Here is a 14,931-nt window from a genome sequence, read left to right as displayed (position 1 = left end):
ATCAGCATTAAGGTCGTGACTTAAAGCAGACTCCTTCTGAACACAAGGGGAGTAACACAGCTAGGTGAAAACGCACTGGTATGGTATTCACAATGGGATGGATACACATCCACACACATATGTGTGTGCATGCTTTTAAAGAGGTCTGCATTGCCATGCATTTTTTTAATAGATGATTGCATGCATATGGCGTGAGCAAGAGAGACTGAACAGTTAAAAAAAGCCTTCCTAAAGGTCTGCGTGCTGTGTAACGGTCATTAGCTTCTGCTACCATCTCTATAGGGCTCAATAAGGCATGTGATCGTACACACGGCTAATTCAGTCTGTCCACTTCATGTGCACTCAACGTTAGATTCATTCACAAAGCACTCTGTGTGATCTGAAGTGTGTTTCCCAGAAGGAATTTATTAAAAATTTAAGTTGGTTAGTATAGCGATGTATATCTTCTATGAGTTAAAGCAGCATTATTTATTAATAATACATTAATAATGTCACTATAGCATATCACCATCTAGCAGAGTAGCGAAAACAAAGATTCATAAGCAAGTCTGGGACAGAGGTTAAGTCGATTTATACTGTACACTTAGCCACAGAGACAACCAAAAAAACAAGAGAAAATTAATAAATCATAGCTATACAGACAAATAACAGACTATTCTCCACCTCCACAACAGTAGTGGTAGAACTCACAAAAATAAATTTATTACATGTCATTATCAAGTATGTCATTCTGATTGGCTACCCTGTGCAACAGAGAGCCAATCAGAGGTAAGAGTCAGCTCGAATGACTGACAGACAGACTATTGTGTAAAAATCTGAATCCACACAAGTGTATAGTAAAACGCACTGCTGTAAGGCTTTGTTTAGTTCATGGCTCCTCGGTTTAAAGTCCTAGTGGTTGATTTGTGTGTTTTTCTATAAGAAAGTCATCCACAGGTTAATGAAAACACCCTTCACTTTATTCACCAACATGAAGGAGAGTCTGGTGAACATTTATTAAGGGCAAACGAAAATAGCATTCAATAAAGAGACAGCTGCGAGATCGCAGATAGCTTGATCTCGATGTGACATCTCACGTTAAGCTCCTTCTGGATAGTCTCCATAAGAGCTTGTTTTCAGAAGGAACCACAAAAAAAAAGAAAAAACATAGATGGACAGTCCACTTTGTAAAGTCAGCTAACATACAAAGTCTGTAGGGTTAAAAGGGTGGAATTTACCAGCTCAGTGGTGTGTAAACAGTGTTTATTTGCAATAAGCTCTCTGCCATAATCAGAGGTCACTGTCACCTGTCGCTCTCTGCAAAAAGTCACCAGTTGGCTTTGACCGCTCTGATGTCGCTCACCAGGTTTTGAGCCAGGCATATCCCAAAAATCTGAAACATATTTAAAAAGAAAGCTTCATTGTGGAGAAAATTCAACATGCTCTCACTTTTAGTTAAACTACCTGACAAGCTGAGATTTCCCTATAACCTACAGTTGTATTTTACAAACAGTCAATAACAGTGGTGCACGATAAATATCGGCTGATTATTAATGCGCATCTCATCAGTAAAGCCGGCGGTAAATTCCATCAGGTGTGTGATTTCACATAGAGCAGCTGTTACTACACAGAGCTGTTGTTAACTGACTAGCTGCACAATTCCACGTTCATTATCATCACTATCTGACGAGATGCGCATTAATTATCGGCCGATATTTATCGTGCACCCCTAGTCAATAAATATCGGGGTCATATATAAATTAAACTAAAAATTTATAAATAATAATCATAATAAATAAAGACAAAGAAATAAAGAAAATTAAATCTGAATTCAGGATAATTAGGATTTCTTTAGGACTTTTTAGAACATTTTCATGACAATTAATCACATTTTTCTTTGCAATCTCATTCACTTTTTGATGTATAATGACATTTAAATTTTACATTTTTTTGTGTACATCGTAATATATTTTTTGTACAGAATAAGAAATAAAATCAGCATTAATTAAATGCATTATCTCATTCAAAAACAAAACAGGGTGGCTTTCATTATTGTATACATTTGTTTACAGCAATAATAAAACTGGGAAGAAATGTATGGGTATGAAAATACCACAATGCAAAATAACTTGTTCGATTTTTCCTTTTGGGGTAAATTATGATCTGGAAATTTTAATATTCACCTAGCCATCCATTATGGTGGAACTTAAAGCTAGATTTTGAGGTTTAACCAGAAGGTGGCAGCATAATATCCATTCATGTGGGACCATTTTACCATTCAGGCATCATTCAAGCAAATCAGTTCAATCTTTAAAGGATATTTCCATGCTTTAAAGCATTTGCATTAGCAGTGTCCTTACCTGTAATAATGCCATCCCCACAAAAATCCCAGCAACGATGATCAGATTGTCCTGAAGCCACTTTTCAAACTGCCCCACACAGCCCTTTGTATAAATGTACTTCTGCTGATCCAACTCCTTTTAAAAAAAGATTCAAAACAGAACAGCACTTAATGGGAAATGTCAGATCTAAATAAGAAACCAAAACCAACTCTTCATTCAAGTGCACCATGTAGCATATTATTCTTCGCTCCTCCGAGTTGACCTTTAATCTTTACTGAAGTCCTGGATTAACAATTAGGCCTTCACCTGGGTGGACCTGTGCTTTAATCTATTTGAGAGCAAATATCCTCTCTGGAAAACTGGAAGAACTCACTCCCACACTAAGTAAACGAAATGTCACCCAGCTCACCACATATAAACCTAGCACAGGGAAGATCCCGTTTGTATTGCACAGCCATACAGGAATGTCTTAACCAATATCTATCGAATTCTAGGAAGTAAGGAAGATGAAAAGATGTAATTTAACCATACAACACTTTCTTCCCCCAAGGAAGATAACACAAGAGACTTTAGAAACGTATCTGAAAGTCTGAGAAATTCAGAGAAAGCCAGTGAAAGGCTGCATGACAGTTAACTGTTTGTACTTATTCATCGCAGATCTTTGTTAACTTCTCTTTTTCTTTTTCTCTGCAAGGCCTTCCTCCAGAGGTTGAACAAAGAAGTGCAAAATATTTGAAAGCATGATTCTTATACATATATTAGCAAACATATATTATATGTTCAATACTTGCTCACAACACCAAATCAATAAAAATAAAAAAACACTACAAAGCAAATAAAACCGAAAGTAAATCTTTCCAAAGGTGGATTGTGAGAGAAAGAGTAACCATGGGTACACAAGTACTCTGTACCATGGAGAGACCGTAGTGAACTGTGGGTGCAGTGTCACTCCACCCATACTGAAAGGCACAGGGCTGGCATGAGCTGACTTCCCAATTACAGAGCTCCACAATTTCCCGTGCCTAAAACTAGAAGCTAATTATCACTTTTAAGGTTTAAACTGTTATTAAGGAGGCGAACAAGAGGAACTCAAATGCTCTTAGATTCTCTTGTGTGCTTAACCCTTCTGTGCTCCTTTCAGAGGGTGGTCTGACAAAGATTTCATCATTATGGCTCTGCACAATTGCAACATTTCTTACTATTAATAAAACACTCACCCCTTGAAGCCGCACATCATAGCCACATTGTGTATTCAGGACATCCTCCTAGAGAGAGAAAAAAAGAGCATGCTCAATTTATTTCAAAACATTTCTATGAAGCTGTATTTAATACAAAGATCACTGGGGTACATCTTACAAGAAAAGACTATTTTAGTCCTTCAAAATTGTTGTTTCAATTAATGTTTTCAATTTGTGAAATTTCCAAGCAATTTCTGAGTAACATTTGTTTCATAAGAATTCCCACACCAATAAACCACGATCTCAAAATACAGAATACAAACTATCTGATCAAATATAATGTTTAGGATAAAATGTAATTTTATTAGGATTGAATAAAACATGCTTTAGCGCAGAATAGAATGGAAGTATTAAAGAATACTTCAATAGAATAGGATAGAACGATAGAATCAGGACTTCAGGATTTTTGATAAAACATTTTTTTAAAATAGAATAGAATCTTAAGGGCACAATAGATATTGCAAACAATATAACAGAACGGGATGTAATAGTCATTTTAAAATATAATTTCAGGAGAATTGAATGCAATCCTTTGGACAGAAAATACAATAGAACAGGACAGAATACAATAGAGAAAGAGATAACTTTTCTGAGACAGTTTTATCATGCAAACATTTTAACAGAAAAACAACATTAATTAAAGCACCACTTCTAACCATATATATATATATATATATATATATACACATACATACATACATACATATATATACACATATATATACACATTCACATACATACATACATACATATATATACACATATACATATATATACATTCACATACAAATACATATACAGTACAGACCAAGAGTTTTCTTTATTTTCATGACTTTGAAAATTGTAGAGTCACACTGAAGGCATTAAAACTATGAATTAACACATGTGGAATTATAAACATAACAAAAAAGTGTAAAACAACTGAAAATATGTCATATTCTAGGTTCTTCAAGGTAGCCACCTTTTGCTTTGATTACTGCTTTGCACACTCTTGGCATTCTCTTGATGAGCTTCAAGAGGTAGTCACTTGAAATGGTTTTCCAACAGTCTTGAAGGAGTTCCCCGAGAGATGCTTGGCACTTGTTGGCCCTTTTGCCTTCAGTCTGTGGTCCAGCTCACCCCCAACAGTGTCACCAGCAAAGCACCCCCACACCTCCTCCTCCATGCTTCACGGTGGGAACCAGGCATGTAGAGTCCATCCGTTCACCTTTTCTGCATCGCACAAAGACACGGTGGTTGGAACCAAAGATCTCAAATTTGGACTCATCAGACCAAAGCACAGATTTCCACTGGTCTAATGTCCGTTCCTTGTGTTATTCAGCCCAAACAAGTCTCTTCTGCTTGTTGCCTTTCTTTAGCAGTGGTTTCCTAGCAGATATTCTACCATGAAGGCCTGATTCACACAGTCTCCTCTTAACAGTTGTTCTAGAGAGGTGTCTGCTGCTAGAACTCCGTGTGCCATTGACCTGGTCTCTAATCTGAGCTGCTGTTAACCTGTGATTTCTGAGGCTGGTGACTCGGATGAACTTATGCTCCGCAGCAGAGGTGACTCTTGGTCTTCCTTTCCTGGGGCGGTCCGCATGTGAGCCAGTTTCTTTGTAGCGCTTGATGGTTTTTGTGACTGCACTTAGGGACACTTTCAAAGTTTTCCCAATTTTTCGAACTGACTGACCTTCATTTCTTAAAGTAATGATGGCCACTCGTTTTCCTGTACTTAACTGTTTTTTTCTTGCCATAATACAAATTCTAACAGTCTATTCAGTAGGACTATCAGCTGTGTATCCACCTGACTTCTGCACAACACAACTGATGGTCCCAACCCCATTTATAAGGCAAGAAATCACACTTATTAAACCTGACAGGGCACACCTGTGAAGTGAAAACCATTTCAGGTGACTACCTCTTGAAGCTCATCAAGAGAATGCCAAGAGTGTGCAAAGCAGTAATCAAAGCAAAAGGTGGCTACTTTGAAGAACCTAGAATATGACATATTTTCAGTTGTTTCACACTTTTTTGTTAAGTATATATTTCCACATGTGTTAATTCATAGTTTTGATGCCTTCAGTGTGACTCTACAATTTTCATAGTCATGAAAATAAAGAAAACTCTTTGAATGAGAAGGTGTGTCCAAACTTTTGGTCTGTACTGTACATATACATAGATATACATATATGCATACTTGTATAAAAATACAGGGGGAAAAACATGGGAAAAAATTTAGACTCATGACACATCCCTAGTTACACACACACACAAAAAAAGCAAATCTCACATGTGCTGAACCACTTTCTGTTATCCCCGTAAAACAGACCAGCAAATTATACTAAACCCCCATTAGATTTTTGAATGAGGTCTATGAACAAACTTTAAAACTACAAGAGTGCTGCACAGATTGCGAGGAATAAAATGATTAACTTTTTGAAACAGAAGCAGGGAAGTGCAAGCGGTAAACAGATGAAATGATTGTTTCTGGCACTCACAGCGGGGTCTTTGACACAACAGGAGAAGGGAACGCCACACCTTTCCCGGCTGGGGTTAGAGTCGGTGCAGTTGAAATAGATGTTCAGGTTCCAGTCATTCGGCCCATGAGCACCACAACACGACCACTGATGTGATATGACATCAGAGATGACATTACTATCATTATCAACAGCACCTTTACATCACACAGCTGTAATTTAAAGTGACGTTTTTCACTTAAAGAAAGCTTAATGATTCAGCAGATGTCTCATATTTTCAAGTGCAGACTTATATATCTTTCCCATTCAAAATACACCTACGGTGCTGCAGAAAACGAGACGGGAAGAGAAGCGCTGACTCACATATTCTTGAGCAAAGTCAATGAGGTTCTGGAGGTCAATGTCATCCCGATATGCTTTAACATTGTTGTTGATGAAGAAGTTCAGCTGGTCTTTGATCCAATCTTTAAACACAAAGGCTAAAATGCCAGCTGTGAGTTCCAGGAAAAAGATGAGGCCCAAAAACACTGAAAACTAGAAAAAAAATATCATAGATAGTGGAGTCAACATTTTTAAAGGCAAATCATTCTTAAAAATAAAAATTAATTCTAATACACTTCAATTTTGTTCACTTCCTTTTTGGGTGTATTCTTGAGACATGGCCAATTTATTTCATTTAAACGACCATATCTGGAAACAAATGACCCTTGAAATAAGCAAAGAGAGAAAAACAGGAGGCATGGCTTGTAGGCCGGATGCAAGCTTGGAACTCACAAATTTGAGTAGGAATGTGTTCTCCCGGAGCGCACCAATGCATCCGGCAAATCCGAGGATGAACATCACCCCTCCTACAACAATGAAGAGCCAGACAGGGTCGAAGCCGCCCAGATCTGTGATGGAGGAAATGTTTGACAGCACTCCCTGTGGGCCAGACACATCAGACAGAGCTGCTGTAAGTTCACATCCTCCACCACCTGCCAGGCCGCCACAACTGACAGTGTTTGGGCAACCATTGCATTGATTCATGCCTTCAACGTTTGGATTTCCACATCAGGGTGGAACCTCAGTTCAACCCCAGAACCAACTGCCGGTTTTTGACCACGGTGACGGTGAACAGAAACAAGGTTTCCTTTGTGTGTGGGTGTGTTCTTGCCTGGTTTGTTATGATGGAGTAAGAAAAGAAGGCTCTGAAATCCTCCTGAACAGAATTTCCACCAATCAAATTCAACACCCTCAGTTTGATTCTTAATGTTTTATTTCTGTGATTAACATTTTGCAAATTAAACTGAACTACTTATTAATTATTTACATCATGTTACCGAGATGTTCCTTTAATCAGCTGACATTAATACAAAGTGCCATATGGCCTACACGTGTCTTTTAGCAGAACAATCAGCGGCTAAAATGGAGCAATTTCCAGGTTATTAATCAGCCAGTTGACTTCATTCATTAAGTTGCCTCAAATTAGAGTGAAGAAATTACATTCACCTTTCATGCATGAATAAATAACAGCAAGGGTGACCTTTTCAGAGGGATGAAAAATCAGAGAGAGAATAGTCACAATACATACAAAGCCTTATTGAGCTGTGTGATACGGTTACAATATAAGAGCGAAATTAGAATGCCATGGGAAAAAAATCAAATAAGATGCCACCCATATGCTCTCAAATTTCATGACATTAAAAGGGAGACTACAGACATCAAAAGAGGAAAAAGCAACATGGGGGATTTACAGAAGAGCTTTCAGCAAAAAGAGCACAAATAAATAAAGTATGAAGTCCTACAGGAAAAAAATATAAATATTAATTTGGGCGCTTTTACTGACAAACTGAATGAGAGAACAGGGTATTTGTAGGTAGTTTGTGCTGTTAAAGTGCACCGTTGTCTTCTGTTTACATCTAGGATTATGTTGCTAATGCAACCACATATTAGGAATCTGAGGCATGTCACAGATCATTGTATTACATTGTATTGTATTTGTTTCCAACTTGCCTTTTCTGCCCAGGCCCAAAGTCCAATACCCAAGAATGCAGCTCCCAGCAACTGAAACACACAAGCACACAACAGAATTCATCACATTTACGCCACTTATTCAATTCATTCCTGCCCCACAATGGCAGGAGTTTAGTGCTATATGCAGACAGCACTGCTCTCTTTACCTAAGGGCAAGGCTGGCTGAGATTCAATCAAAGGTCCGGAAAGCAGAGATTTCTCTGCATGCATTGCAATTTTTGTCATAAGGTTCCCTGAAAGGCAGCCAAGACTTGTTTTTACCTGAATGAGAGCAATCATTTGGATACTACTGCTTATGGGAAGAGTTTTAATAAATAAGCACCAAAAAAACCTGATGTTGTTCCAAACCTTTATGACTTTCATTCTTCAGAAAAAGAAATGAAAAAGGACCAAAGATGTAAAGTAATTAGGAATGTGAAATATGTATCATCTTAATATGTATCTTGAGAGTCCATGCATTCACAGCTTGATGTAGAATTGATTTTAGAATATAGTTAGAACGGCAACAAAAATAGTTGTAAAAAAGCAGTGCATAACTGCTGCATGTCTCCGAGAAACACACAGCAGGGTTTCATTACTAAATGAATGAGTGAATGATTCAATAACCCATTCATAAAGACTTTCAATTCTGAATGAATCAGCCATTTTAAAATAATTGTCAAATATCGCCACTTAATGAAAAAAGTTAATTTCTGTCTCTTCTGTGAACTAAACACAGCAAAGAATATGAAAAGCTTAAAACAGGCCTAAACCACTCAAAGTACCAGCACAAAACCCTTTTTAAATTAGCAAAATATCATCTTGTTGACAAAATATTTATGAAAAATATTTTTTTTTTTGGTAAACATTGCATTGATTGCTCTAATTTGTATTCACTCCTTTCTAAAGGTCTACACGGGATTGATTTTTCAGTCCAACTCCTGATGGCTCCCTCTAAAAAAAAGTCATATTTTTTCTGCAGGCCTCTACCTAAATCATAGAACAACGCTCACACATCATGTGTTTGCATACATTGCCAAAACACATCCCACCAGATTTCACGTTAATGTCATTGGTCATTGAAGTCAAACCTACCATGATCTGTCCTTTTGATTTCTGAATAAACACAAATGTGATTTGAAACCTACGGAATAGAAGACAATTCTCAATGAATAACAACACAAGTTTCACAAAGCTATTGTACAGCTTCATAAAACTTGTAATGTGATTCATACATTTCATTTGGCCCACTTAAAAAAAAAAAAATTTAATCCATCATTACTCTTATTAGACAGAAACAGAAGAGACGGTTCAGGAAATTACTAGAGAGATAGTGTGACAGAGAGAAAGCTAGAGAGAGGGATGTGATGAGCATTTGGGAGAGAGAGATGAGAATTTGAACCAGAGCACCACAGATCACCATCATGTCTTAAGCACATGCACCAACAACTAGTCCATGGCACCAACTAGAAGCCAATTTTTCTTGGACTAAACCATGCAATAAAAGATGTTTCTTGGTGAATCTGATTTACTGACTGACCTTCTCGCTCTAATGTGTTTTCAAATCTCCAGATTCCCTGTCAAACTCCCACTGGGCTCTCAACGGTGTGTGTTTGGCGGCAGGTTAAAGGTAGAAGTCAGGGTATCAGCAGACGCAAATCCCATAATCCCATTTCCATCGGTTTCGGCTAATCTAATGAATGGCTGGGACAGAGCTAAGGGCCAGTCATCCACTGCACACACTTTCTCTGTCAAAACATACCACTGATTCCCATTCATCCCTAATGAAGACATCAGCCTATCTCCTCCACTCCTCTCAGTCCAGATCCAAGGGAGGCCAGTGACGTGGATATTGGGATTAGAAATGTTCAAGCATCACAGAGCACTTAAACATATTTAGTTATTCTGGCCAATCAGAGGACAGCTGCTATCTCACACAGTGGAATGGTTAGACTTACAGTATCTCTGTATCATCACTAACGGCAGCCAAATAAACTCTTGGCTTAAACTCAAGCACTGTGACAGTGAACAACCACTTTTTCCACCAGCTGCTACATCCATATGAACAGCTTTTGCTTTTCTTCTCCTTGAGCCACCTTCTGATATCTGACTTCTGATATTTGATTAAAGAACTGCTGCAATGCCATGGCAACGTATATTTTGGAAAGTCTGATTTAGTACAAAGTAGTATTTCTGACTTTATTAGTGATGTTTGCTAAAGCAAGCATCAATATTCATTTTGCTCACAGTATTCTGCCTTTAGCTATCATTTTGCATTATTGACACACTGTTTTCCTAATGAATGTTGTTCAGTTGCTTTGACGCAATGTATTTTGTTTAAAGCGCTATATAAATAAAGGTGACTTGACTTGACTATTCAAGGATCTGGATAAACTGCTAACCCTCTTGAACCTTATCCTACACTATTAATTATACGTGCATGCACAATACCCAGTGCTGTTCTTATTGTTGTTCTCAACAACTAAAACTATTAAAAACTGTTTTTGGTAATTGCTGAAAAAAAAATATATATATATTTATTTTCAAAAATTAATATTAGAAGAAAAACGTCAACAAAAATTTAAGAACAAAACAAAATGAAATAAATATGTTATTAAAAGTTATTAAAACGCAAAATAAATAAATAAATAAATAAAATGTGTTGTAAACACACAAAAAATAATCAGATATTCTGAAGAACTGTTTTTGCCCATATTATGAAAAGGCAATGGATGTCCAAAACAACTTTCATTGTATGGGCAAAGAAAACCGAAAGATGAAGTCATACAGTTTTGGAACATCAAGAAGGTGAGCAACTAATGACAGATTTTTCATTTTTGGTTGCTCCATTCCTTTAAGAAAGCACCTAGCAACCGCATAGCAAAAAAAAAAAAAAAAACCTTAGAAGCTGCATAGCAACATTGTTTTGCAATGGCAAACACCACTCAGAAATTCTTTAGGAAACTTCAGAAACCTTGTTCAGAAACCATCCTCAGTTTCTTTTAAGTTGAACACTTACAACAGGAGTCTGTTTTTGGTTCTAAATGGTTAAAAAATATATTTCTCTGGCCTAGTTTATGGAAACATTGACAAGTTCAAGTTTCCATAAGGACACAAACGTGACTTCTAGAGCTCATCAAGGGGACGAATCTCACTTCACATGAGCTTTAGTCTATTTCAAAACAACAAAAACCATAAAACAAGAAAGAACAGCCATTTGTTATTTCCACATAATTGCTGTATGTCAGCAGTTGCTCAATATCAGCACGTTAAAGTCATTTTTAATAATTGATGGAATAGCCAGAGTGACTCTGGCTTTGTTCATTTGTGTTTTAGTGAGAATGAGTCAATGTGTGCAAGTCAGAGTAGGGCCTGCTGGGAAATGGCATGGAAATAAACTACCTCGCAGAGCAACAGAGGAAGAAGGGGGTACGGACATGTGGTTCCCATCTGCTGTATGAACCTGGAGGATATAAAGGAAAAACATACAAGAGCTCAAGCAAGGACAAAAACACACAATAAACACTTTTGGAATCAGAAATGTGCCTTGCTTGTACACAATACACAAGCCACAGTGTGCAAACAAACACAGCAGTCAATGCTTTTGTTGCATCAGGGGCAGTGTGTGTAACAACAGACGCACGGCTCCATCAGCTCCACAGCGAGAGGCTGAATGGGGTTCCTGAGACACACAGGGCCGTGGCTAGCACTCGGGCCCCTCAGACACTGTGGGAACAGCATGTCCCCTCTCATGCACGCCCAAACATCTTCATTTGAATACAAGACAAAGGGATTGCGAGGTTCCCCAATGGAAAGGAGGAGGAGAATTTGGATAGGAGGAATTAAAGATGGCTGGGGTGGGGGTCTGACAGTGGGAATGTTAAGATGTTCCTTCAAAAGCTTCCTGGGTAGATATCAGACTGTGATTACAGAGCAAAGCGTCTGTAATTACAGGCCATCAACTCAGCCCAGTTTGAGGCTGGCAAAGTGAGTGTCCTGTAGGGATCAGGTAGGTTTCTGCCCGATCAGACTGTCTCCACTTTAAACCAATCAGACAGGCATTAGTATGACGCACAGGGGTCAAACAGTCTGCTAAGACAAAAGGAGTCGAGAGACAATAAAAGGCTTTCAGACATGACGAGGGGACAATAAGATGACAAGAAGAAGTATAGCAATCAGACACTTAATTATTAATACTATTTTTCATGATTAAGGTTGGGGATCTGAACTCATAACACAAGTACGTATCTTATCCTGAGTGGTTCAAGGACATGAATGATATTTCCAATCACGCCAATTATTCTGGAGAAGTCTACTGTTACTTTTCTAAGTGGTAAGATGTAAAATTTTCTCCTGGCAGAGAATGAAATATCTTAGAATAAAAAACTGCTTAGATTTAGATTTAGATTTGATTGAGGGAATTCAGACATATCCGCAGTTGGCAGTAAGCAACAACTTAGCAACCACCCAGATCACCTTAGCAACCACCTTAGCAAAAACACAAACAAACAAACAACAAAACATTCACCTTGACCTCCACCCACAAAAGTGGTGACTTTTGCATGAGTAAACACCAGTCACATTTTACTAAGAAAATGTACACAATTAAGTTCAAAGACACTTTCAGTATTTCTCTCCCAAATGAAGTCAGCAAATGTGTATTTCCATTTTTGTTCTTAAGGGTAAAGTAAAAAAAATAAAACTCAAGTTTTACTCAAACCTGCAGTGTTATTGTAGTATTATTTATTATACTTTTAAAGTTACACGATTTCCTTTTTCTATTATATTTTAAATTTCCTATTTCTATGAATTTCAGTTTAAGTCATGTTAGTACTTCAACTCATTTTATTACTATTTGTATTTTATTTGCGCTCCACAGAAGGAAGGAAGTCATATACAAGGGTGAGTAAATGATGACAGAACTTTCATTTTTAGGTGAATGTTAAGTATCAGTTTTAAATTTGGGTGAATTGCTCTTGAAAAGGTTAAGTTAAGGTTTTAATTTAGCTACAACAGGGTTGATTTCAGTTTCCAGTAGTATGACTGACATTCTAGCCATGATTTGGTGAAATCACAGGCGTCTAAGTTCCAACAAAACACAACAGGCTCTCTATAACGTGGGAACAATGGCAGTAGGAGGGCTAGCTGTTACAGAGGACAGCAGACCATTATACAAGGTTACCATTTCATACGGGATGGCATTAAAGCATGAAGGGGCACCAATTACCCCCACGCCCTCCAGAAGGGTCTTCACTACCCCATTCAAAACTACTAACCAATGAAGGCTGGAATTTATGACATCAAGAAACTTCACAGAATCATGTTCCAGGCGATGTGTTCGCTCCAGAAATGACTCATGGAAGAGTTTCCTTTTATCTCACAATTTATCACTCTCTTACATGAAAACCATAGTGGAATTGAGCAACATGATTGGTTCTTCATTATGATGTAATGGAGAAAAAAAGTCTATATTTAAGGCTTAAGAGTCACTTAAGACAGACTTCACCCCAAAATGATTATTATTATTATTATTATTTCATTTACTCTCTTAAATTGTTCTGAACCCATATGTTGTTATTCACTGCAATTGAACTGGATATTTTCCATACAATTAGTGAACACGTCTATAAAGCCCTGAAAAGGACTATAAAAAGCACAATAACAGTTGCCATATGGCTCATTTGCTCTATTCCAAGTCTCCGTAAGCCATAAAATACCTAGTGCACAAGCTATGGACTACTATAATGGTGCTTTTACAGAGTTTTGGAATATTGACAGCCTTCCGTCAGTATGGACTGTCAATATATGCAAAGCAAAAAATAAAAAAACTATATTAATTTAATATAAACTTTTAGAGAATGCATCAGAACATTAACCATATAAAAATAAAGAGATCAGAGACCATATAAATAAATAGCACTGGTAGGGTAATTTATATCATATAAATACATTCATGTCGCATGCTGTGAAATAAGGTAAAGGTATTTTCTGCTGAACTTGTTTTGCAATCCCAATTATGATGGAAACACACAATAAAAAGATTATGAATAATATATAATAATATGAATTTGAGAAGCAAATTAACCGCAGATCCACAAGACTTACCCAAAAAAGGATGTTGAATCCGAACAAGAAGTATTTAACACAGCAGCTGACCTCTGCTCCTTTAAAATGATGCTGTTTTCTGCTCATTTTGTCCAGGCCAGCTAATGCTGTTGTGTTGATACAAAAACTAAACGGATCTGCAAAAAAACGACTCGAAAGCGATTCATGTATCTATATTTTAGCCGAAGAGTCTGCGAACCAGCAACACATCGCAAACCACAACAATGCACCAACAAGCGCTTTATCCACTGAGCTGAATATATTCATCAGTTTTAAACATATAAACAACGGATGAGGATGTATATGGGTGGGGAAATGAATGTTCCGGGTCCCCCCTGATAAACCCCGAACGGTTTGGATTGGTGTCATGAGATGTTTTTGATATTTTAACCTTGTTGTAAATGTCCCGAGGAAAACAATCCACTGCAATCTAACAATCCAGCAAGAACTGAGAAGCGTGACACTGCAATCAGACGACACGAGCTCACTGTCAACTGAGCGAGCTGTCATAATAAAAGTCCTGTCAGCGCCAGTGTCCATTAATTGATGATTTATTTCACCAAGTCCAACAGTCTTTCACAAATATACAACGTTCAACATTTGCACCCTTTTAAAGTATTTTTGATATATATTAAGGTCCTCTTGAGTAAACAGTGATTTCCAAACACCAACTCCTAATAAATTTGTAAAATAAAATATAAAATTATATATAATTACTATTAAGTTTAGTATATTACCCCTCCCTACTCCACCCCAAAATTTTCACACCCTGTAAGAGACTGCATTTAGCATTTTTCATATCTTCTATTTAAACTA

General features: G+C 37.3%; 1 protein-coding gene across 2 annotated transcripts; it reads right to left on the bottom strand.

Moving 5' to 3' along the window:
* Positions 1-937: 937 nt before the first annotated feature.
* Positions 938-14,575, bottom strand: LOC132113829 (tetraspanin-17). 2 transcript variants are annotated; one of them, XM_059521845.1, is made up of 8 exons: positions 14,116-14,575; positions 8,007-8,061; positions 6,793-6,935; positions 6,382-6,552; positions 6,040-6,165; positions 3,539-3,586; positions 2,340-2,456; positions 938-1,372 (listed from the first exon to the last, which is right to left on the bottom strand). In XM_059521845.1, exons 1-8 carry the CDS (start codon positions 14,200-14,202, stop codon positions 1,307-1,309), a joined length of 813 nt encoding a protein of 270 aa, XP_059377828.1. In that variant the 5' UTR covers positions 14,203-14,575; the 3' UTR covers positions 938-1,306. The 2 variants fall into 2 exon arrangements, with proteins under 2 accessions (XP_059377828.1, XP_059377829.1); XM_059521846.1 differs by lacking the exon at positions 14,116-14,575 and adding an exon at positions 9,551-9,607.
* Positions 14,576-14,931: the final 356 nt, after the last annotated feature.

This window comes from Carassius carassius, chromosome 33 (genome assembly GCF_963082965.1).
Source record: "Carassius carassius chromosome 33, fCarCar2.1, whole genome shotgun sequence".
In the NCBI taxonomy this organism is placed as follows: Eukaryota; Metazoa; Chordata; class Actinopteri; order Cypriniformes; family Cyprinidae; genus Carassius; species Carassius carassius.
Note: the sequence above shows the minus strand (reverse complement) of the source record. Positions and strands in the feature narration are given on the sequence as shown.

What these genes read in the sequence shown, in the direction of transcription:
- LOC132113829 (XM_059521845.1), bottom strand. Translation starts at nt 14,202, where the DNA reads ATGAGCAGAAAACAGCATCATTTTAAAGGAGCAGAGGTCAGCTGCTGT. An exon ending in ACACATTCCTACTCAAATTT is followed by an intron (nt 6,553 to 6,792) that starts GTGAGTTCCAAG and finishes TTTTTTTTCTAG; the next exon opens with TTTTCAGTGTTTTTGGGCCT. An exon ending in ATGATGTGCGGCTTCAAGGG is followed by an intron (nt 2,457 to 3,538) that starts GTGAGTGTTTTA and finishes TTTTTTTAAAAG; the next exon opens with GAGTTGGATCAGCAGAAGTA.